Genomic DNA, 24,944 nt, shown 5'->3' with positions numbered 1-24,944 from the left:
ACAGTGTATACCCATACATTATCACAAGATGAAACATTGTATACCTATACATTATCACAAGATGAAGCATTGTATACCACCTATACATTATCACAAGATGAAACATTGTATACCTATACATTATCACAAGATGAAGCATTGTATACCACCTATACATTATCACAAGATGAAACAGTGTATACCTATACATTATCACAAGATGAAACATTGCATACTTTTACATTATCACAAGATGAAACAGTGTATACCCATACATTATCACAAGATGAAACATTGCATACCTTTACATTATCACAAGATGAAACATTGTATACCAATACATTATCAGAAGATAAAACATTGTATACCCATACATTATCACAAGATGAAACATTGTATACCTATACATTATCACAAGATGAAACATTGTATACCTATACATTATCACAAGATGAAACATTGCATACCTATACATTATCACAAGATGAAACATTGTATACCCATACATTATCACAAGATGAAACATTGTATACCTATACATTATCACAAGATGAAACAGTGTATACCCATACATTATCACAAGATGAAACATTGTATACCCATACATTATCACAAGATGAAACATTGTATACCTATACATTATCACAAGATGAAACATTGCATACTTTTACATTATCACAAGATGAAACAGTGTATACCCATACATTATCACAAGATGAAACATTGCATACCTTTACATTATCACAAGATGAAACATTGTATACCTATACATTATCACAAGATGAAACATTGTATACCTATACATTATCACAAGATGAAACATTGCATACTTTTACATTATCACAAGATGAAACATTGCATACCTATACATTATCACAAGATGAAACATTGCATACCTATACATTATCACAAGATGAAACATTGTATACCTATACATTATCACAAGATGAAACATTGCATACTTTTACATTATCACAAGATGAAACAGTGCATACCTATACATTATCACAAGATGAAACATTGCATACCTATACATTATCACAAGTTGAAACATTGCATACCTATACATTATCACAAGATGAAACATTGCATACCTATACATTATCACAAGATGAAACAGTGTATACCCATACATTATCACAAGATGAAACATTGTATACCTATACATTATCACAAGTTGAAACATTGTATACCTATACATTATCACAAGATGAAACATTGTATACCTATACATTATCACAAGATGAAACAGTGTATACCCATACATTATCACAAGGTGAAACAGTGTATACCCATACATTATCACAAGATGAAACATTGTATACCTATACATTATCACAAGATGAAACAGTGTATACCCATACATTATCACAAGATGAAACATTGTATACCTATACATTATCACAAGGTGAAACAGTGTATACCCATACATTATCACAAGTTGAAACAGTGTATGCCTATACATTATCACAAGATGAAACATTGCATACCTATACATTATCACAAGATGAAACAGTGTATACCCATACATTATCACAAGATGAAACATTGCATACCTTTACATTATCACAAGGTGAAACAGTGTATACCCATACATTATCACAAGATGAAACATTGTATACCTATACATTATCACAAGATGAAACATTGTATTCCTATACATTATCACAAGATGAAACATTGCATACCTATACATTATCACAAGATGAAACAGTGTATACCCATACATCATCACAAGATGAAACATTGCATACCTATACATTATCACAAGATGAAACACTGTATATCTATTCATTATCACAAGATGAAACATTGCATACCTATATATTATCACAAGATGAAACATTGTATACCTTATACATTATCACAAGATGAAACACTGTATACCTATTCATTATCACAAGAAAGTATGTCCTGTATGACATCAGGTGTCCTTTCTCAGGGATCCAAGTCATAGGTCAGTATTTTAATTTTCCATCACATTTTCATTTTTGCTCTACAACTTTTAGGGTATTTTAGATTAAGGGATGTAACATGGTTTCCATAATATAAATCAATAATAGCCATGTCACATGCCACATGGTGGTTCCTATCTTCAGTACCAAGCTTAATGATTAACTTTTCCGTCACTCTTTAATTTCTGCTCTATTCAGATTAAGGGATGAATGTCATCATTAGAAAGCATGTAATGCACCACATTGGGGTTTCCAACTTAAAGGTCAAGGTTGGGCCTCATTATCTTTGTAGAGTCCTCTGATGGAAATTATGACATTGCAGTCCCTTTACCAGTGCTTGCAGCTTTAGAAGTTTGTGAAGGTTTTTTGTTAATGTTTTTCATCTGCATACTCATCCTAAACTCCATGATCAGTTCTCATCATTAATATTTGCCCTTTTATCTAATAGATATTATGAAGACACCATAGATAAAAATTGATTATGAAATTCATCTTGCATTTAACCATTACAAATGCTTTACATTTGGAATTTTGTTTAATCCCATTCTTATTGGAGGAATTCATGTATTACTTCTCCAAGGGTCATTGGTTCTTCCATGGCTTTTCCCAGGTGCTATGTGTAGCCTATCATTTGCTGAAAAATGGTGTTAAGCCCAAACAAACAACAATAACAACAGCAAACAACTTCTCCATGTATGTAAATGATATTTAATCATATATTTGTTGAAACATATGAGAGAAAGAGAAGCTTCAAACAATATTATTGTTCATCCTGCTGAAATACCAACCAAGCCATTCAAACGTCTGTGTGAAGATCAGTTGTAAAATTAATATCTTGCATTTGAGGCCCACAGGCTAGCTTCAGTAATAGTCTTTTTACAGTCACTGTTCACGTTACTGATTAAGCTGTAACAGCATAATCTGCATACACTGAGATGATCATGTACAGCAGTTCTGATGGTACCAACTTCATGGACAAACTGCTGCTTCTTTGGGTTTCTTTTCTTCTTATTTGAAAACTACAGCATTTACATAACAGACATCATAAGGAATTAATATACAGACTATAAATGTTTTGATTTTGAAATTTTAAAATCTTTTTTTATAGATGCCATTAACATGGATAGATGTCCTCAGGAGGCCAGTCCAGTCATTCAGGAAGACATCAGTGCCAGTGACAAAAGAAATACTCATTTTCCTGCCTCATTTGAAGGGGACCATAAACATTCATTAGTTCAAGTCAAATCATTAGCAACAAAAGTTATGTTGGTCAGACAGTCTAGTTTAAAGTCAGTAGACCGAGAAGGTATAAAGGGTTCCAGATTAAAGCGAAGTGAAAGTTATAAGCCCGAGTCGAAGCAGAGATCAGTTGACACAGTCAGTGTGGAGAGTGTAAAAAGTAAAGTGCCTGATTTAGACCATAACAAGAATATTGTGCAATTGGATGGAATGGAACATGCAAGACTTGATATGGGAAAGGAGATGGATGGAAGCTCTTTGAGGATACAAAAATATACATGTGTAAATGATAATGAAAAAGTTCATGTCAGTAATGAAGTGGAAAATGACTTCTCACAGCCACAAAAGCAGTTAGTTGGAAATGATGATGCAAGACCTGATGTGAGAAAAGCGGTGGAAAATGGCGTATCATGGAAACAGAAATATTCAGATGGAAATGAACATACTAAATTTGATGTGAGAAAGGAGATAGAAGGTGACTCATCAGTGCCTTGCAAGCATTCAGATAGAAATGAAAATGCACAAGTTGGTGTTACAAAAGAGATGGATTCTGGTTCACTAAGGCCACGGAAATATTCATGGCGGTCTGGCATTGATAACTTGCCCATTGACAACAAACAAGCAAGTGAAAGCTCTTTAGCTCACAGTGCAAGTAGTAGTAATAGAAGAGACACTACAGTAAATGAAAGAGATGGAAATAATTTTATCTCTGAATCAGTTTTAGGCTCAGTTGAACATTTAGTCAGCAGGTCTTCCAATTCATCAGGATCAGCAATTGAATCTAAAAAGGAAATGATACCTTTATCAATATCAACTAAGAGATTTTCAGACAAACTTAACTATGTTTCAGCTGCAGTTCCTTCGCGTGAACAAGCGTCATCACAAAGGCGGGCCATTAGAAGAAGAAGTTCATCTTCAGACAGACTTTCACCAAGAAACTCCTTTGATGCCAAGTCTACCATAACAGATGACCAGTCTACTACTGGTCAAAAGTTTGATGGAACTGGCACAGCACTTCCAAAAAGCACTTCACAAGTGAATGTTAAACGTAGTCAAAGTGTTAAAGTCAGTCAAACCAGTGAAACTCCTTCTTGGGTGGGAATGAAATTAAAACGAGTTGAGGGTGGAAATGTACCACGCAAGGAAATTGATGGTTCAAATCAGAAAAAGGAGACAAAACTTAACAGAAGTGAAAGTGCTCGATTGGTGTTACAGGTGGAGAAACCCAGTAAAAACATTGTAAATACTAATACACGTGTTCAAACTAAAACTGAATCAAAAAAGGAGAGCACAGATTCAGGTCGGGAGAAGATTGAAATTAAACCAACAGAGGATAATATTCCTTTCACATTCAAGAAGAGAAATTTTAAACCATTAACTGCTAGTTCCGAAGAAACATTAGAAAAAAAAGAGCCATTCTCAGTGATAGCCAAAGCCATCGACCTGAGCAGATCTGGAAGTTTCAAGGATAATCTAAGTGAATCAAGAGTCAGTGTTAGCTGCAGTCAGAGTGTACCAGTCACAGATTCATGGACACCAGTGGAAGGTGTTGCCCTTGACCTTACTGCTCAGAAATCTCAGGTCAGTATTTTTTTTAACTCAGCCAGGATTACATTTATACTGGAAAACAGGTAATAGCTTCCAAGAATTCCTGATTTTTCCAAATGGAAAGTTTGGTAATGTTTGATCAGTAAGGTAAATGCAGATTGAGCCATGTTGGTTTCATGGTGTGAATGGAAAGACCAATAGACCATCTGTCTTTTGTTGTATCTCTCTCCACACACTACTCCCATGTTTTAGAATGCCTGGATAACTCTGAAATCCACTTCTTATTGGTGGGCATGTGTGGATCCTATTTTACTTTTATAGAAAAGGCAATATTTGGGATCCAGTAGTTAACAAGATAAACTAATGATCAAAATGTATGAATGAAAGTGTAGTATATGGCTCATTTGATTGTTGAAACTGGCAGTAACTTAGAATGTTGGAAAAGTCATCATGAACTTTGCATATTTATAAAAGAAATCATGTATTTTGTAAAATATTTTCTCAACTAATAGCACAACATATAACAAAATCTTGATCAGTGAAAATGTTGATAATGCCTGATGGTGGCAACACTATAAAAATAAATATAAATTAAATATTTCTTTTCAAGTGAAATTTGTTTCCATTTTCTGTCATTAACCCTTTCCCTCCAAATAAGTGCCTACCATTAAACTACATCTCTGTATACATGTATGTCGCTTTAAATAGAATGGCATGCCACCTGTGGACAGTATCCCAGTGGATACTTCTGAACTTTCAATCAAACTGGGCACTTCACTTATTTATAACCTATGAAAAATAGGCAACAAATTCACTGTAGGCAACAAATTCACTGTTTTAGTTGCACATTACTGTCCACAACATTGGCTCACAAACAAAAGACCACACCTGATTATTTTCTTATTTCATTGCAAAGGAAAGTAAATGATTGTGCAGAAAGTCAAGGAAAGTTATCAGAAAAGTTGTTTACCGTTGTGCGTGGGGCAGACTGCCATTACCATGCCCAGAATGGATTCAAGGGGGATTTTTGTAGATTATTTCAAACCAAAATCCTACATGGAGAAATGTCTTTGTTGGAAGTGTTGTAATCATATTTAATATAGAAATACACAAAACTGTTTTAAAATAATGACATTTTTTTTGTTGTGTTTGTGAACATTTTAGAATATAATTTTGTGCTAATTTTATGCTTATGTTTGAATTATATACCAGTATCTGATTTCAGTCAAAATATTGCATGCCAAAGAAAATGTTATGCTTACATATTGTTTATTTTTTTCTTTTTATCACTTTGAATCTGTTTAAAAAAAATTAAACTTGGAATATTGGAATCCTGCATCATACTTCATTAGTGTTGATTTTGTCAAAAATTTTCAAAATCTAGCATTTACTTGTAACTGGTGTCAAGTAAACAAATTATTGTTTTTCTTATTCTATTTTCTGATGATATGGTAGCAACTACATGTACATGGTTAATTGGCAAAGGTTGGAGATTTAAGTTCCCCATAGGCACATACCATTGCATGTTTGTATGTACACAACAATTTATGAAGATTTAAAACCCTTCCAAAATGAATGTATAGAAAATATAAAAAAAACTTGAGTACAACAAGATAAAATAGGACAGTGAAAGAGGTTAAAATTCTTTAAAAGTTTATACAGGAAAGATAAAACTGTAAAGTACAACATACTGGCTTGTTATTGGAAGATATTAGTTCTGTTCAAACTTTCAAGTGTCCACAGCTGAATTAAACTTACCAGGATTACAAATCAAGTACAAAGTGGCAACATATTTAAGTATCACAGTTTGTATTAAACACCCTATTACAGTAGGATTTTTCTAAGGGGTCATTGACTTTTTATTGTGCCAGTGGCATAAAAACGTACTCTAGATTGAATCCTGTTTACCAGATGTTTATTAGTAGATATATATTACTTCCATTTTTATGCAAGTCTGAATAACCGGTATTCATGTCATTTTTGGGTGTTTACTTAAAATTTTGGATTTAATTTGCGTTTGCCTCTTCAGAAGCCAGATCTGTTTCCTAAGTGACATTTAATGCATTGTTTGCCAATGCATGTCAGATCTAAGACCCTAGCCTGTAAAGGCAGCACACACTTCTTTTTTGGTTGAAAATTCCCTTAAGTCACAGATTTGAAGTGGAGTCCCATAAAAATTTAACTGGGGGTATTTATTTGGCAGTTGCCATCACCCTGTTATCAGGCCACACACATGATACCTATTTGTATAAAGTTTAATAAATCTTTAATGAGATTGCACAAACTGTATAATCAAAGTGTCACTTGCAGAAGCCCAAGCACCATCTCCACAGTTACCTTGCCAAAGTTTCTAAATTGTCAGTCTTCATCAGTTTTCTGAATGTCACTTGGAAATTGTACTTAATGAATTGATAAACTTTGATAATTTCACAGTTAAATGAAAAGAAAGCACACAAAAAAGTTTATAATTTAGAATTTATCCTGAAAGTTTAAGACATTGTAGATAAATATAACAACTACACTGTAGACTGTTGCAAGAACAAATCATCTATTGCAGGATAGTGACACTGGCATTGGAACAGATGGTCATACTGACAATGGGTTTTCACTAAAATACTTCTTATGGTCTCTAGTGCCTCAGACATCCAATTTGACCACCATGAGAGACATCTTGAAAATCCTGTTGTCGCTACACCTCCAGAACGGATGGTCATATCGGCATAATATCTGTTTGGTCCTAAACGAAAATGGTGCTGATTGTATTCTGTCTTCTCCACCTGAATAAATGTTTGTATCGACAAACTCAAAATTCTATCTGAAAATGTGAACCTTATATGACATTCTCATGACAAAATACTTAATGTATTTGTAGATGACAACCTTTCTTGGTCTATTCACATGAAACATATTCAAAAACAGGTATTTCTTATCTGTGACTGCTGAGGAAAATCAAAACATTTTCCATTTTGGTATAAGGTCATCTTTTATAAAAGTTATATTTGGCCATATCTGGACTATTGTAATAATTTTGGGTAATACCTCTAATTCAAACATAACAAAACTGACAGCATGCCATTTAATTCTTGATCATTGTATAGACAATTTCCAGGATGCAATGAATAATATAAAAATTTAACAATACTTGAAATAATATTTCTTAGAAAGGCCAAATTTATGAGTAAAGTGTCCAGAAAAGCCATTCCTGTCTACATAAGCAATATCCTTCACCAAACATATTCTTACCTCATGGGATTTTCATTAGAAGACCTAATATGCCCATCAGACATGTCCATGGAGTCCCATTATGGCTTCCACATCAGTCATCTTGACAGCCTTGTTGTCCATACTTGGGCAGAATGGATGGTCATATTGAAATGAGGTTTCACTAAAAGACTCCATGTGATGACTAGCTGATCTTGTGATCTGACATCCAATATGAAAATCTTATAATTGCTATTCCAAATTTGATGGTCATGGGATTTTCACTGAAAGTCTTCTTATGATGTTAGTTCATCTTAAATTAATAGTATGCCCCTACAACATCTAGTATGACAACACAATAAAACAAGTCCCCTACAACATCCAGTATGACAACACAATAAAACAAGTCCCCTACAACATCCAGTATGACAACACAATAAAACAAGTCCCCTACAAAATCCAGTATGACAACACAAATACAACACCCCAACAATATTCAGTATGACAACACAACAATACAACACCCCTACAATATCCAGCATCACAACACAACAACGCAACACCCCTACAACATCCAGTATGACAACACAACAATACAACACCCCTACAACATCCAGTATGACAACACAACAATACAATACCCTTACAACATCCATTATGACAATACAACAATGCAACACACCTACAACATCCAGCATGACAACACAACAATGCAACACCCCAACAACATCGAGCATGACAACCACAGTGACCATTTTGGAAATCTTGTTATTACTACTCCTGAATGGAGGATTGTATCTTCATCAGGTTTTCACTTAACGACTTGTGATGTCTAATTGGTGCTAATAAAAATGGTGCAGACATTATTTTATCACTACTTCCTCCTGAATGGAAAGTTTTATAGACATCATTTTTTGGGTTTTTTTTCTTGTCATTCCTCCATTTGTTATCACTACTCAGAAACTATTTTGTAGGATTGTCATGAAACTTTACACACATATTCATCTAAAGGTCTAGTTGGTCTTAAATGAAAACAATGCCACTTGAATTTCCAATACATTGGCCATCTTGAATATTTTTTTTATCACTATCCTTCCTGATTTAATAAACACACAGTTTTTATTAAAAGACTTCCTATAGTGAGTTGGTCCTAAATGGAAACAGCGGGCATCCAGTATGGCCACCACAGTGACCATTTCGGAAATCTTGCTTTTGCTGCTTCATTTGAAATGGATGGTCATATCTCAGTAAAAGAATTATAATGTCTATTTGGTAATAAATGAATATTATATCAATCTGGCTGTAAAATCTTGCTATTTTAACTTCCCCTAAGTGGAATGCAATAGCTGCATGAGGTTTTGACCGATGGCTTCTGTTCGTATCTAGTTGACCCAAAGATAACTTATGACATTATGACATTTATTAGAACCAGTATGGTATCAATTTTGAGAATCTCGTTATGGCTACTTGACCGTAGTAACATGGGTTCTTTCACTAAAACATTTCTTATGATATTAAATTTCTCCTGAATGAAAAATTTTCCAATCCAGTATGGTTACGATGGTGTCCATCTTGAAAATATTGTTGGAGCTTGAATGGACGGTCATTATAACTAGGGGTTTTCAGTGGAAGTCTTCTTACAATCATGGTATCTTGTGATCATGTTAACACAAACATTAGGAAATTTTGTATTTTGGAGTTATCCATATTCAGCAGTTAAAATGAACAAACAGACTTATCCGAGATCTTTGGCCAATAGAGTCGATCCCTTAAGTAACTTTTGTCTCTCTTATAATCTGTGGATTGAGCGATCCAGCCAACCAGCCAGCCAGCTATTTCTTTTTTCCCCAAGTGGAGCCATGACTCTAAAGACATCAAATACAGATTTGTTTAGCAGAGTACACCCCAGCGTATGGTAGGTTCCAAAAGAAATAAACTTTTGCAGACTTTTTGGGATATGGGGTCAGATTACAGTTGAATTGTCTCATAAGCGAGTACACATTGTACATTTTTACTTCATGACTGTCATGCTTTGCTATTCACAAGGTAATCTTGCACATGGATGATGTGAGGGATTGAAACAACATGACTTGTTAATTGTTGCAATTTTGCTAATGGATGCCTTGTTTAAAGTGGATATTCTAAGTCTAGGTCTTGAATCACTTTCTCCCGCATTATGTATGTATTTATTAGAATGGAACATCAGTGTCTGCAGCTTCTCCTTGAAATACTTTATACACTTGCTTATAAGTAACAACACACACACGAGTTATATATATATATATATATATATATATATATATATATATATATATATATATATATATATATATATATATAAAAGCTGTTTGTTTGGAGTAATCAGTAGAATAAAGAACACAGACCCAGATCTGCTGGCATATTATGCAATGTCAGATCAAGGTCAATGACTTTTGCAGCGGGACTGGACTTAGAAGTGTGTATATACGGTAGTGGCATACAAAATATGATAGCACTAAATATGTACTTTGATATACCAGATCTGGTGCCTTCTGTCATTTGCAATGTGCACATGGATTTTTACAGGACAATAGGGCATGAATCTTGGGTTCATGATTGTTGGGTACAAAATTGTCTGGAGAATAACACAGAAATTGTGGAATATGCATGATCTTGGATGGGCCATTTTGCAGCCACTGTGGACCCCTGTGTGTGAGAGAGGGAGAGAGAGAGATACACATTACTCATTTAATATGATGACTAATAGAGCAGAAAATTGGAAATGTAAGAATTTTGATTTAATTGAAGATACAGGTTAGAAAACTAGAAATAGATAAGTGAAATGCCATTTCATATCACCATACTTCCCAAACTATGACACCAGGGCCTGACATGGGGCTATATAAGTATACATTTGCCTCTCTCTGTTTAGTGTGTATGTGTGTGTGTGTGTGTGCGTGTGTGTGTGTGTGTGTGTGTGTGTGTGTGTTTTGATACTTTCCAAGTTTTATCTGCACAAGTCTTTTGTCAAGTGTGGTTTTCTCCTCATGCCAATTAAATATGTATATAGATACAGGGTGGACATACTGACAGCTTCCAATCTATGACCCTTGGGCAAATCTCATACCCTAGGAGCATAAATTGTGTTCTGTATTGGGCATTTACATGATTTCATCTCCACAAGTCTTTCATCAAGTAGTTTTCTCCTCATGCTCTTTCAATGTTTTGTATGGTTATAGGATGGGGATATTACCAGTTTCCAAGCTATGACACAGGGGCAAGTCCCTTATCCCAGGGGTCTGTACTAGATGTATTTTTTTTCATCTCTTCATGTCCTTGAAACCTATATATAGGTAAAGGATGGAGATCTCAACATTTTCCATATTGAGACATTGGAGCAGGTACCCTGCTTTAAGGGCATGAGTGATATGTCTAATTTCATTTCATGTCATTCAAACCTGTATATAGTTATGGGGTGTGGATCTCAACAGTGTCCAAGTTTTGACCCATGGGAAGCATTATCTATCACCAGGGGCAATACCCATGGGTGTAATCCAACAAGACATTAAATATGTTATAGTCCAGTAATTAAGGGCCAAGGGTTACTGGTCACTGCCATCTCACTTTTGTGTGCATGGGTTTGAGTCTTCAGCTTAGCCAATGTGGGTATGTGAGAAAGCTGTTAGTAGCTTTCCTTGGGTTGGTGGTCGTTACTGGAGTTTCCCAGGTTCTTCTTCTACCAATTATACTGGCTGTTATATATAGCCTATCTTCTGCTGAGGAATGGTGTTAAACCCCAAAGTGGGGCCCCAAGTGGTCGAGTGGTCTAAAGCGCTTGCCGTTATGGATCACTGCCATCTCACCTCTGTCTGCATGGGTTTGAGTCTCGGATTCGGTCAGTGTGGGTATGTGAGAAAGCTTGCCAGTAGCTTCTCAAGGGTCGGTGGCTCTTTCCGGGGGAATTTCTTGGGTTCTTCCTCCACCATTAATGCTGGCCACCTTGTATAGCCTATCGTGTACCGAATAAATGGTGTTAAACCCAACAACAACAACAAAAACCCCAAAACAACAACAGACCACTAATTGATGATTATACATACTCACTTGAAGGTCTTCACCTACTTCACTTAAAAAATTTAGATTTTGAAAAACTATCCCCACCCCTATGGCACCTCCACCACAGCATCATATACAAATATTAAAACCCATTGTGCACATCCATAGACCTACCTTCCAGATCATAACCCAAAGGTTCAAGTCTGTATCTTCACTGGTGTAGGAGGAGATACACTACTATAGATACTTGTGTAAAAGCCAAGTCAAACTGCAAACCACAAGATCCTGACCTGCCATAGGATAATGCATCTGCAGATCAGGGTCTTTGTTTTTTGTTGTACTGATTACTCCTGGCAAATTGCACAGACCCAGACCTGCTGGCACATGATGTGCTGTCATATCTGGGTCTGTGCAGTTTGCAGTTGGACTCAACTTATAAGCGAGTACATACAGTACATTAATAACAGCCACCTAGATGGACAGACATATATAAACAGGCAGAGTAGCATAATCCCTGCCATTTTTTTTAAAAAAGTGCAAGGATAATAAGAAGTTTTTGACTTGTTGATGCATCTACTCATGCTTATATTCATAGCAGTGAATAAATCTGGAACTTGCATCAGAGTTACTAGTTATTGCTGCTTTGATGTCCAAATCACACTCAGAACTAATAAACCTCTATAGAGGTACAGCCAGAATTTACCAGGTTTATAAGTTCTTGGCTCAGTCTTGTCTAGATCTGATCAAAGATATCTAGAGTTGTAATGATGAGCATGAGCCTACGATTCCATGCTTCCCTTTTCTGTGCATTTCTCATTCTTATTAATGATCATAACCTGCAGTGTTGAAATGTCATGTGTGGCAGAATGCAGAGCCATTTCATGAACATAAGCTGCGGTGCTGAAATGTCATGTGTGGCAGAATGCAGAGCATTTTGTATAGCAGACATTTATTTATTTCTAAAAGGTACTGTATTTATCCTAGGATAAGCCCACCCCAGTTTCTTCAGAATTTTGGCTACAATTTACTAAGGATATATTTGTCTGAAAATAAAGTCACCCCTACTTGTTGACAAATTGATTAGACTGCATCCCTGGTTTTATTAGTGAAATACTCTTCAAAGTCACAGCTGTATGTTCCAAGCGGAAATCTGGGGGTGTTAAAGACATTTGAGAAACAAATGTATATGCTAGTGTGTAATATTTAACTAACTACATGCAGTGTACATATGTATGTCTTGTTGCATCATGAGCCAACAGATCAGGGTCTACACACTTTGTTTAGTTAATGGTGTCCAGTACCCTATGTACTTGCTTATAAGTCAAGTAAAACTGCAAATTACAAAGATCCTGCTCTGCCATAGAATAATGCACCTGCAGATCAGGGTCTGTGTTGTTTGTTTTATTGATTACTCATAATAAACTGCATAGACCCTGATCCACTGGCACTTTATGCAATAACATCTGGGTCTGTGCAATTTGCAGTTGGGCTTTACTTATAAGCAAGTATAGACAGTAATGGCATTTACCCGTGTGTACTAGTGTGTACCGGTAAGGAGCAGGCAGATCAGGGTCTACAGTGTTTGTTCTAGTAATGGTGTCGGGTAATGGTGTACTGGTGTATAAGGAGAAGGTAGATCTGGTCTACAATGTTTGTTCTACTTATGGTGTTGACCCTGGTGTATTAGTGTATAAGGAGCAGGCAGATCAGTGTCTAAGCTGTTTGTTCAATTGTGGTGTCAAATAAATGGTGTTGACCCAGGTGTGTAAGTATACAATGAGTTGGCAGATCAGTGTCTACACTGTTCAATTGTGGTGTCAGATAAATGGTGTTGACCCAGGTGTGTCAGTGTACAATGAGCTGGAGGATCAGGGTGTATGTAGTTTGTTCATCATATCAATATAATATAAAATAAAAACTTGTACCCCTTCAATTGTATGCAGCTCACCACCTGTAAGATATCCTACTTGGCATATCCTGAAAATTGGCACTGAAATGAGACAAACTTCACTTTGGTATCAAAAATGACCTCTGACCTTATATACCTGGCAATGGTTCCAAATAGGAAGAAGGAAAAAGCATAAGTAACTATGGCAACTGCATTCCTTACTGCCAGTCTTTTTTTTCTTCAGGTTTATTTTCCCCTATCTCACCTTGAGAGGTGTTTGATAGTTACTTTGTTGACTACATCATGTTAGATCTTGGAATGGGGTACAGCAGGGGTACATTGGATAAAACACATTCCCATCTTTTATTGGTATTATTTTGGCTGCATTAATTAGGAAAGTAAGTCATGTGCAAATTGCCGAATGCACTTCACAGATTTGGTGTCATATTTCAGCTCAAAAGAAAGGTTAGCCTGGATACTCCACTTATTTGCTAATGATCTCCTTGCAACTTTTTTGTGCCATATTTTTAGCACTAGGTCTACAAATTGTGTTGGTAATTTGTCGACTTTTACTATTCGATTGTCAGTCTTATCTTACTCTATGATTATCCTTTTCAATGTTGTACTTATTATAAAAAAGGAAACTTGAACCTTTTCTTCAATGTTGGTGACTGTTTTTGATGATGGATTATTCATCTTTCAGATCAATTTGTTAAAATTTATTTTGTTAAAAATTCAATCCATGGAATGTTTCAGTTCAAAACAGTTGTAAGAAAGTGCTGAAAGACTTTCACGTCTTCAAAGGCAATTAGCTCTTGTTTTTTTGGACTGATATAGCCATTAATATGTTAAAAATGTTTTTAAAACCAACACACACACACACACACACACACACACACACAGACACACAGACACACACACACACACACACACGATGAAACTTTAGGTCTCAGATATTCTACACTTCATGGCTTAAATTGAGCACTCAGACACTCTTAAAATATGAGCTTATTTATGCAATGCAAATTGAGAAATAAAGCATTTGCCCTTTTTTGCGAATGTTGAAATTTCTATAGCAGATGAAAAAGGCTGTTTTCATTTGTAATTGGTGACTTTTTTACTTTGGAAGATTGATTAGAGTGTCCCTAGATGGAAAAGTTTGAGTTGTTTAATTCACATCTATTGAAATAATTTTATTGTTTTGAGTGCATTTGATGTATTGAAGCAGACTATGATTAGCACACTAAAGTGTGAAGTCCCTTAAAAAAATAACTTATATGTAGCTTACAAGCACTTTTATCGATCATTTATAAAGGGCTTATAAGTTCATTTTACGTGACTGTTTATTTACACGTCCCTTATGAGTGAATGGTTATGATTTATATGCAGATTAGACATATAAATTGTAAGTGAAATAATGTTGACTTATAAATTTGTTAGCTTACGTAACAAGTGGTTTAAGTTCAATGTGAGCCACTCGCCTTTTACACTCATGAGTGAAACTTGAGTTACTTACTTGCTACACATCTTAACACAAGATAAAAATATTTTAATTTGGCATTTGGGTTTTTAAAAAACCCACTCTGCCCTCCTTTGACAGGAAAATGTCTCCACAAATACAAGTCGTCAGTTTGGTAGAATGTGTATCAGTAAATTGATATCAACAAGTTTTGAATATCTTGTACTCTTCTGTTGAAAGACGTCAGCCTTCCTCATTGAATCACCACATTACAAACAGCTTGTACAATATCAGAATTTTCGCTGAAATAAAATGAGAAAAAAAATTGTGATAACCATAAACATCAATTTTTCTTTCAAGTGCACATCTTTTCTGTCAGAATCCATACTTGTGATCATCAACGTTGACTTTTGAATTGCAAAACAAGTTTCATTTCATTGGTACAGCCTTACAGTAGTATAGATTTTTGGCCATTTTACCTTGACATGTAAATGAATGCTGTTTCAAAAATTAACAGTCAGCATCAAAATTCCTGGATGTATTTTGTGTATCACATGATGAAGTGAACTCACTGTAGGGAACCAGTCAGCATAGCTAAGTTGCATCCAGAAACTGCCATAGTTTGAATTCTGGAATGAGGAGAGCAAGCAAGCAAAATCAAGCCAAAATTTTGATAGAATTTGCCAGAACTCTTCCAGGCTATGGAATTTTTTATTGCTGAAATGACATTTTAGTGACTGTTAATTTTTCAGCATCCAACAAAAGCATGTTATTTTCAATGATTTTATTCAAACATAAAGAGTTTAACATGTGACATGTAATGCAGAATAATATTGTTTCAGAAGCCAAATTATATATTTTAAAAAATGAAATTATAGAAAGAATTTATTGCTGGAGAATGAAATAGTCCCTTTTTATGGTGTGTCCCACAGTGGGTGTGTGTGTGTGTGTGTGTGTGAAAGTGAGTATATATGACATTCTTCAACTTGCAATATTGATCTTTTACCCTAAAGATCAGGAGCCAAATCTTACAAGAATGTTTTTTTAGTATTTGTTTCTCCACAACTTGCAAACAATTACAGGTAGGAAACTAGGTAAATTCAGACCTTGCATTTTCACCAGTTTAGTTTTACACTGGGTTAATAAACAGAACCCATAAAAAGGAAACACTTTGGTGCTAAATTTAAGTTATAAGGTTTATTTGTTTCATCATATTATCTATAGAAAATATGGTCCTTTGATACTTTAAAGTTTACTTGCCAAAAATGTTTTTGTTATTTTACAGAAAATAGCTTGTAATTCTGGAACAGTTCTATATTTGGAAATAATTCCAAGTTTAGTATAGAATGGTATCAATAAAATCATTTTGAATGACAGAAAATGGTTCATAATTCTGTAACAGTTCTATATCTGGAAATAAGTCCATGTGTAGAGTGGTATCATACAACCAGTCTAGTTTATAATTCTGGAACCATTCCTTATCTGGAAATAATTCCAAGTTTAGTATTGAATGGTATCATAAAACCAGTCTGATATACAGATTCTGCAGAGAAACATGGAAAAAAATCATCACTGAATATGTAACCATCAATAAAACATTGGATCTCTGTATGTCTGTCTCTCTTTCCAACCATGTACCTGCTTAGATTAGGTTTTGAGAAATGTAGATAGCAAAAACTTCAGGAGTCAGTATATCTGGCTAGTCTTCCAGGAAAAGATTTTTGATGTTTTCTTATGGTTTTCAATGAGAAATTTACTGCTTGGGAAGCTCCAGAATCGGATGTGCAAGCTAGAAATGTAAGTACTTCTCAGCATGAACTATGCAGTCAGAAAACTGGAATATGCATGAGCATAATAGACAGGTACACCTACACATGCCAGTTCTTGTTCAAGTCTGACATCATGTGCAGAAAAACCGTATATGCTAGTATCAGTTACACCCCAGTATAGGAAGTAAAATCTCTAACAGTAAAACTCTGAAAAGTCGGATCATTTAGGATCTTTTTCTCTTGCTTTCTTTGTCTTCATCTAAAAATAATTTGTTGCTATCATTTGATATTTGCACTCAAAGATTCTAGGCTGGTTTCCTGTCATTTGTGTGAGAAAGGGGTGGGGATATATGGTAAAGAGTCTGCCAGTGGCATCAGTAACTGGTTTACAGTTACTTACAACCTGATAGTGAACCATTCTCCAGGCTTTCTGGCAAAGTAATTTTTCTAGCTAAATACCAATTGGGAAACCAGTATACACTCCTAAGAGTTTGGAAAAACAGTTTTGTTGAGGAGGGGAGTTTGTCAGACCCATCTTGTGGGAAGTGGGGAATATCTAGCACCAGAGGAGGGTTTGCTGTTGGATCACTAATCCAGGAATTTAATTACTCTTTAATCTCTCCCACATCTAGGTAGGTGTACAATTTAAACTTGCATTGACTAAATGCAGTAGCTCAGAGAAAACAAATTTCCTAAACAAGAATAGTCAGTCTCTGTTCTTGTTTAGAAATATCGTTTAATTTCCTAAACAAGAATAGTCAGTCTCTGTTCTTGTTTAGAAATATCGTTTACTTTTTTACATTAAGGACATTTAAAAAAAATAACAATGTCATTTATTCCAAACAAGTTTTATGTTGTTAAAATAATATTGGTTCATCTTATGCTGCACTGCTTTATTTTCTTTAAAGGGCACATAATTTTGTTAAATTTGTGATACTGTAATTTAACATGTAAATTACTTCTCACATCTGACTGTCTCAGTATCTTTCTTTTTAACTGTTCATCATCGTCGTCATCATCATCATCATCTTTTTCATCATTTTCATCTTGTTCCAACCCTCAGAAATTATCATAGCTTTCTGATGCTTGATGCAGATCAGGTTGCCAGTGTTACATGTGTAACAAAGGTGACGTAATTTAGCCAGTAAATACCTATGTCGTACACAGCACTCATCTAGTACATTATGCTTAAGAAGATGAAGGTCAAAAGTACACCCACCCAGCTGTTGTGCTGCATTGGTTCTTGTAACCCAACAGTACAATATGCCATCAAACAGGAGTAAATGTGATAAACTGTTTGTTGTTCAGACATTTTTAAAGATGAAATCATACTGAAATTTATTTACACTAAACAATTTGAAAATTCTTTAATTGAAAGCTTTCATTTTTGCTTTTGAATAATAAATGGATGTTTATATGCAAGTCTGTCTATGGTCTACATCTAATAAGTTTGTGAGATTTTGATTGTAAATAATTATTCTTGTAATGCTTGCTTGTTATATTTACTGGTAATTCTCTCTCTCTCTCTCTCTCTCTCTCTCTCTCTCTCACACACACACACATTTATATATATATATATATATATATATATATATATATATATATATATATATATATATATATTAAAAACCTGGAATCCATGTGGCCAAGTGTTCTAAAAGTGCTAGATATACTACTCACTCACACATCTCATTTCTATCCATGCAAGTTCAAGTCCTCATTCAACAAATGTGGGTATAGGAGAAAACTTGCCAATGGGTTGGTGGTTCTTCCTGGGCATGGCCACCACTAAACATAATGGCTGCCATATATAGCCTATCATGTGCTGAAAAATGGTGTCCAAACCATTGAGGAGTACTGAATTTATTAATGCATTGACCTGTTACTCAGATGTCACTTGTCAGTTTCTGAATCCAATGAACCTTAAGTTTATCATTCTTAGGAAATTAGAAAAAATGATTTCCAGATCCCTCTACACTTTTGTTTGAGCAGTTGTATGCAGCACAGTATGTTGGCACTTTCCTCCTTAAACTTAATCTGGCATCAAATCAATACATCTGTGGTTGCATGCTGAAGTCAGTCTACCCCCTATCATGACATATGCACTTGGTTTGTGAAGATTTCTGGGAATAATGCATATGAAGCAGAGGCGTAGCTATGATATTTTGCGCCCGGGGACGAACTATAAAATTGGCGCCCCAGCCCCCTCCCTGTTTAATCACATTTTTGAATATTACCCTTGTTTACTTATTATAATGTAACGTTGTAAGCCTCATTTTGGCGCCCCTGTACCTTGGCGCCCGAGGACATATGTACCCCCCTGCCCCCCCCAGCTACGCCTCTGATATGAAGTAGCATACTGTTTTTTAAAAAAAAAAACAGTTTTATAGAATCTTGGTGTTTGATGATTGGACATTTTAAATGCTATAGTCAATAGAAAAAAAAAGCCAAAATCATGGGGGAAAAAACCTTAAATATATGTATTACATTTTCCCTACATGGTAAAGTAAAAGATTGTTCATGCAAATCACACTCAAAGTGTCTACAAGTTCATGTAAGAACTTCATTGTTAATACCAGACATGCCAACTTTTATGGTAATGAAAGTGGGATTGTTAGTCATTTAATGTGGAAGGCTGTGTTTGTGAAGTGGGATTATCTAGCATACTTGGCCTGAACTGTTATAATCTTTTAATGACATGATGTTTTAACAAGTTTTTCAGAAAACAATAACCTTAGTTTGTGTGTGTGTGCGTGTGTGTGTGTGTGTTTAAAAAAGGTATTAGCAAATGGCAAATTGTATTTCAAACAAGTAAATGGCAAATTGTATTTCAAACAATCTGCACATTTAAAGAAAACACAAAATGAATAATATTTAAAAACCAATATTTGCTTGTATTTTTCATTAAACATATTTTCCTTTTTTTAAAAAAGAGTTGAATATAAATAGCCAAGTAATAATACTGAAAACAACATTACAATCTCAGATTTTACAAGCTGTTTTTGCTTGATTTAGATCTTCACACATTGTGTTCAGTTTGACGCTGGGGAGAGCACCCAATGTTTCATTGCTGAAATTGTCTCTGAAGTCCATTTGGATTTTTCTCACAGCCAAGAAACAACTTTCTGTACCTGCTTTACTGACATTGCAGCTAATGCCAATTCCAGCAGATGTATCAAAATATTGATACCAACTGATAGCTTCATATCTACAATTCTGAACCAGAAATCATCCAAAGCTGTTTGACCTTTAACAAATGTTGTCAGTTCATGTGAAGGTGTTGGTTGATAACCAGAATACTCATCAAGCAGTTCATTTGAAGGTGTTAGTTGATAGCCAGAATACTCATCAAATAGTTCATCTGAAGGTTTTAGTTGATAGCCGGAATTTTCATCAAGCAGTTCATCTGAAGGTGTTAGTTGATAACCAGAATACTCATCAAGTAGTTCATCTGAAGGTTTTAGTTGATAACCAGAATACTCATCTTAGTTGATAACCAGAATACTCATCAAGTAGTTCATCTGAAGGTCTTAGTTGATAACCAGAATACTCATCAAGTAGTTCATCTGAAGGGTTTAGTTGATAACCAGAATACTCATCTTAGTTGATAGCCAGAATATTCATCTTAGTTGATAACCAGAATACTCATCAAGTAGTTCATCTGAAGGTTTTAGTTGATAACCAGAATACTCATCAAGCAGTTTGTTTGAAGGTGTTAGTTGATAGCCAGAATACTCATCAAGTAGTTCATCTGAAGGTTTTTGTTGATAGCCAGAATACTCATCAAGTAGTTCATCTGAAGGTTTTAGTTGATAACCAGAATACTCATCAAGCAGTTTGTTTGAAGGTGTTAGTTGATAGCCAGAATACTCATCAAGTAGTTCATCTGAAGGTTTTAGTTGATAGCCAGAATACTCATGAAGTAGTTCATCTGAAGGTGTTAGTTGATAACCAGAATACTCATCTTAGTTGATAGCCAAAATACTCATGTTAGTTGATAACCAGAATACTCATCAAGTAGTTATTTGAAGGTTTTAGTTGATAACCAGAATTTTCATCAAGCAGTTCATCTGAAGGTGTTAGTTGATAACCAGAATACTCATCAAGCAGTTTGTTTGAAGGTGTTAGTTGATAGCCAGAATACTCATCAAGTAGTTCATCTGAAGGTTTTTGTTGATAGCCAGAATACTCATCAAGTAGTTCATCTGAAGGTTTTAGTTGATAACCAGAATACTCATCAAGCAGTTTGTTTGAAGGTGTTAATTGATAGCCAGAATACTCATCAAGTAGTTCATCGGAAGGTGTTAGTTGATAGCCAGAATACTCATCAAGTAGTTCATCTGAAGGTTTTAGTTGATAGCCAGAATACTCATGAAGTAGTTCATCTGAAAGTGTTAGTTGATAACCAGAATACTCATCTTAGTTGATAGCCAAAATACTCATGTTAGTTGATAACCAGAATACTCATCAAGTAGTTATTTGAAGGTTTTAGTTGATAGCCAGAATACTCATGAAGTAGTTCATCTGAAGGTGTTAGTTGATAACCAGAATACTCATCTTAGTTGATAGCCAGAATACTCATGAAGTAGTTCATCTGAAGGTGTTAGTTGATAACCAGAATACTTGTCCAGCAGTTTATCTTTTGGCAGATCAACACTGATAAGGTTTGTTAGTTGAATAAGTTATTCTCAATGGACTTTTGTTCGAGATCAGGACTGAAGAATTCCAGTGCTTTGAGACTGACATATTTAAATGGAAATTTCTGGATCATCATCGCAGTTACTTCCTTATAGAATTGTCTTACAGTTGTAAAAATGGTTTCACAAACTCCTCTGGAAAGTCGGGAGTGTTCAGCCAGGTACTGTCGAATCCCCATGCCCACTGCAGTGAGGTCATCCAAATATTGAATACTTGCATTCTTGAAATCTCCATGAAGTAAATTTGAAACTGTTGTTACTGCAGACATTTTGTCAAACTTGCCCAAATACTTCCAGAGTAATCTGTTCATTTCTTCACGCAAGTAGCCAACTATTGATTCACCAGCTTTAAAGGTGGTGTTGAATACAAGCAATGGCTACAGAACGAATTCCAAAAATGGGCGAACAAGTGTAATTGTTCATCATTCAAGTGATTTTAAGATCAGAAAACTCTTGAACCACATTTTTCAGCATCTTCATAGCTGTTTGTGTATGCCTTCAAAGCAAGTCACTGCCGTAGGGTTCTTGCCACACATCTGCTTAGAGCCACCATGTTGGACAGTGCTTCATTACATCAACAAGTTTTGAAAAATGGTCTGCAGTAGTAAATGACAAGTCTTGTTCAGCAACAAAGCATGAGAAAAACACTTCAGCATTTATAACCTTCATTGCCAAACTATCATCTCTCAATGAAAATAACGTGATGAGTTTTCGTGGTGTTGACCCTGACATTTTATCATTAGTTATATGAGCAAAAATATGAAAATAGTGAGATAGTTTGATTGGTCTATATGACAGATGTAATGTTACTTCCAGTTGACTCGGATTGACTCACGAAATATGAAGAAAAAACCCCTAGATATTTCAATTTGTTTATACAAAGTATGTCCTGTTACTTCCTATTAACTCAGAACTACTTGGAAAAAGAAAAGAAAACCCAATGAAATATTCAGTTTGTCTATATGATGATTTCTCTGTTACTTCCTGTTGACTCAGAACAACTCGAAAAAATTATCTTTGATATGTTGTTTTTACTGGGAGAATTTTGCTCCAACTCGGGACTGTCTGGTTTTCTAAATGCAGTCAGGAGACTCCTGATTAAATCTGGAGACTTGGCTTGTCTGTAATACTGAAAGGTTCCCTTACGAGTATTTTCTCTCACTATCCAATTGAAATATTGTCTTTATTAGAGACGCAAATGTGGAAAAATTGATGGAAAACTTATTTGCCCATTCTTTATTGGTTTCAGTTCCAGAGCATAAGATAACATGATTAAGCACACATCCATGCACACACTCATAATATAATTTTTAAAACAACTTATTAATAGGACTATTGAATCAATGTAATTACCTGATATCTTAAGCTAATTGTATATAACATATTGTGCCAATTAATATTAACATGTAATAATCTGAAACATTTGCATTTATGTGGAGTTTTATTTAAATAGGGGATGCAGTAGTACAGTTCATACACATTCTCAACATACTTTGAATAATTACAACAATTTGACATGAGCTGTTATAAAGATCCTAATTGGTTTAAAATTGTTTCAAAAGAACGATAAATATCTTAGCATAGAAAATAATTTTTAATCATCAAAAGCAAAAGGGATATATATATACTGTACTTAGAAGGCAGTAAGAAGGCAGATCAACTAATTGTTTAGAGTACTGTAACAAGCTAATGCATTCTGGTGAATCCCATTTTCTGACGTTTGTACTTGCATTTGACAAAGGTTTGAAATGAGTACAGCATAAACTATTTAATGATAGAAGTATCTGCTTTGTTTTAATGAAGCATTAAAGCACAGAATATTTCCAGCATGTCTTACTTGTTAGGTTGCTTCGTTCTCTATCTCTCTACCTCCCCCACCCTCCATACGAAAGCAGGTGTTAAAAGAGCATTTCATAAAGTAACAGACAATTTGAACAATTTTAATGTTTCTGTCAAAGTTGTAATTTGAACAATGAGATCGGACTTTAATGTACATTAATCTGGTATTATGAATATTTAGTATTAATATAAAAAACAACAACAGCTGTGATAATAATAGTAATACATTTTTGGTAAATAAGGTATGATTAATCTTGTTTATCCCCAAGCCACGAAGAAATGCAATGATTTTCATGTAGATGGAACTAATAACTGTATATACTCACTTATAAGTTGAATCAAACTGCAAACAACAAAGATCCTGATCTGCCATAGCATGATGAGTATGCAAATCAGGGTATATGTTGTTTGTTCTACTGATTACTCTTATCAGACTGCACAGATCCAGATCTGCTGGTGCATTATGCAACAGCAGATCTGGGTCTGTGCAGTTTGCAGTTGAACTCGACTTGTATGCAAGTACATGCTGTAGTTTTGTAGCACAAGTTAATGCCACACACATGCAGTTAATGAGCAATTTGAGCAATATTCTAGAAACTGTATGTCCAAAAGCCTGGACAGTGGCAGATGAAATCATCAGAGTTTGTAGGGAGGGGATAAAGGGGTCATAATTGAAAGGAAGTAATATGTTTACATCGCAAAGGAATTGAAAGCAAAATAGGCTTGACCCAGTGCACTGAAGATGAGTTGGGAGGCAGCATATCATGTACAGGTGTATCAGTAACTTATCTGTTCATGTTACAGTCATATATGCCCATAAAGATGCGACTTTGAACTGTGCCGTTTACAGTTAACGCTACAGTGGTCCCTCTCGTCGAAGTACCTAAAGCAGTTGTAGTAGTTGTTTGAACACTGGACTTGTAATTTAGGGGTTTGGGGTTCAGTACCATCCAGGCCAGCTCAGATTGGATGCCAGTCTGTGTCTTGGGATAGGAAAAAGACACTGCTGCTAGAGGATGCTGGTGATCACGATTAATGATTTTCTGCAAATGGCAAAATCATTACACTTAGTATTTTCTCCACTTTAATACCTAAAAATTGGATAGTTCTCTGTTTATGCATGGTTTAAAGGTCAACTACCTTTATTTGCCTGTATGACAAAGAAGGATTTTCCACAACATTTTTGGGGATCTGGGTTGTTAAATGGTCTAAGGAGCTAGCCTTTACATTTCATCTCAGTCCGTGTGTATTCAAGTATAGTCTCTGCCAGTGTGGGTATGTGAGAAAGCTTGCTAATGGCTTCCCATGGTTTGGTGGTTCTTCCTTGGTTGTTGT

General features: G+C 35.1%; 1 protein-coding gene across 1 annotated transcript in view; it reads left to right on the top strand.

Moving 5' to 3' along the window:
- The window catches only part of LOC149777142 (uncharacterized), a 263,171-nt gene that overhangs the window by 158,024 nt on the left and 80,203 nt on the right, over positions 1–24,944 (top strand). The window contains exon 15 of the mRNA XM_089941376.1: positions 3,043–4,754. Coding sequence (XP_089797502.1) covers positions 3,043–4,754 — 1,712 coding nt within the window. The remainder of the gene's footprint in view (positions 1–3,042; positions 4,755–24,944) is intronic.

The sequence above is a fragment of the Sinohyriopsis cumingii genome, chromosome 18 (assembly GCF_028554795.1).
Source record: "Sinohyriopsis cumingii isolate HCF-2022 chromosome 18, ASM2855479v2, whole genome shotgun sequence".
In the NCBI taxonomy this organism is placed as follows: Eukaryota; Metazoa; Mollusca; class Bivalvia; order Unionida; family Unionidae; genus Sinohyriopsis; species Sinohyriopsis cumingii.
The sequence above is the reverse complement of the archived record's forward strand: the minus strand, read 5'-3'. Positions and strand labels throughout refer to the sequence as shown.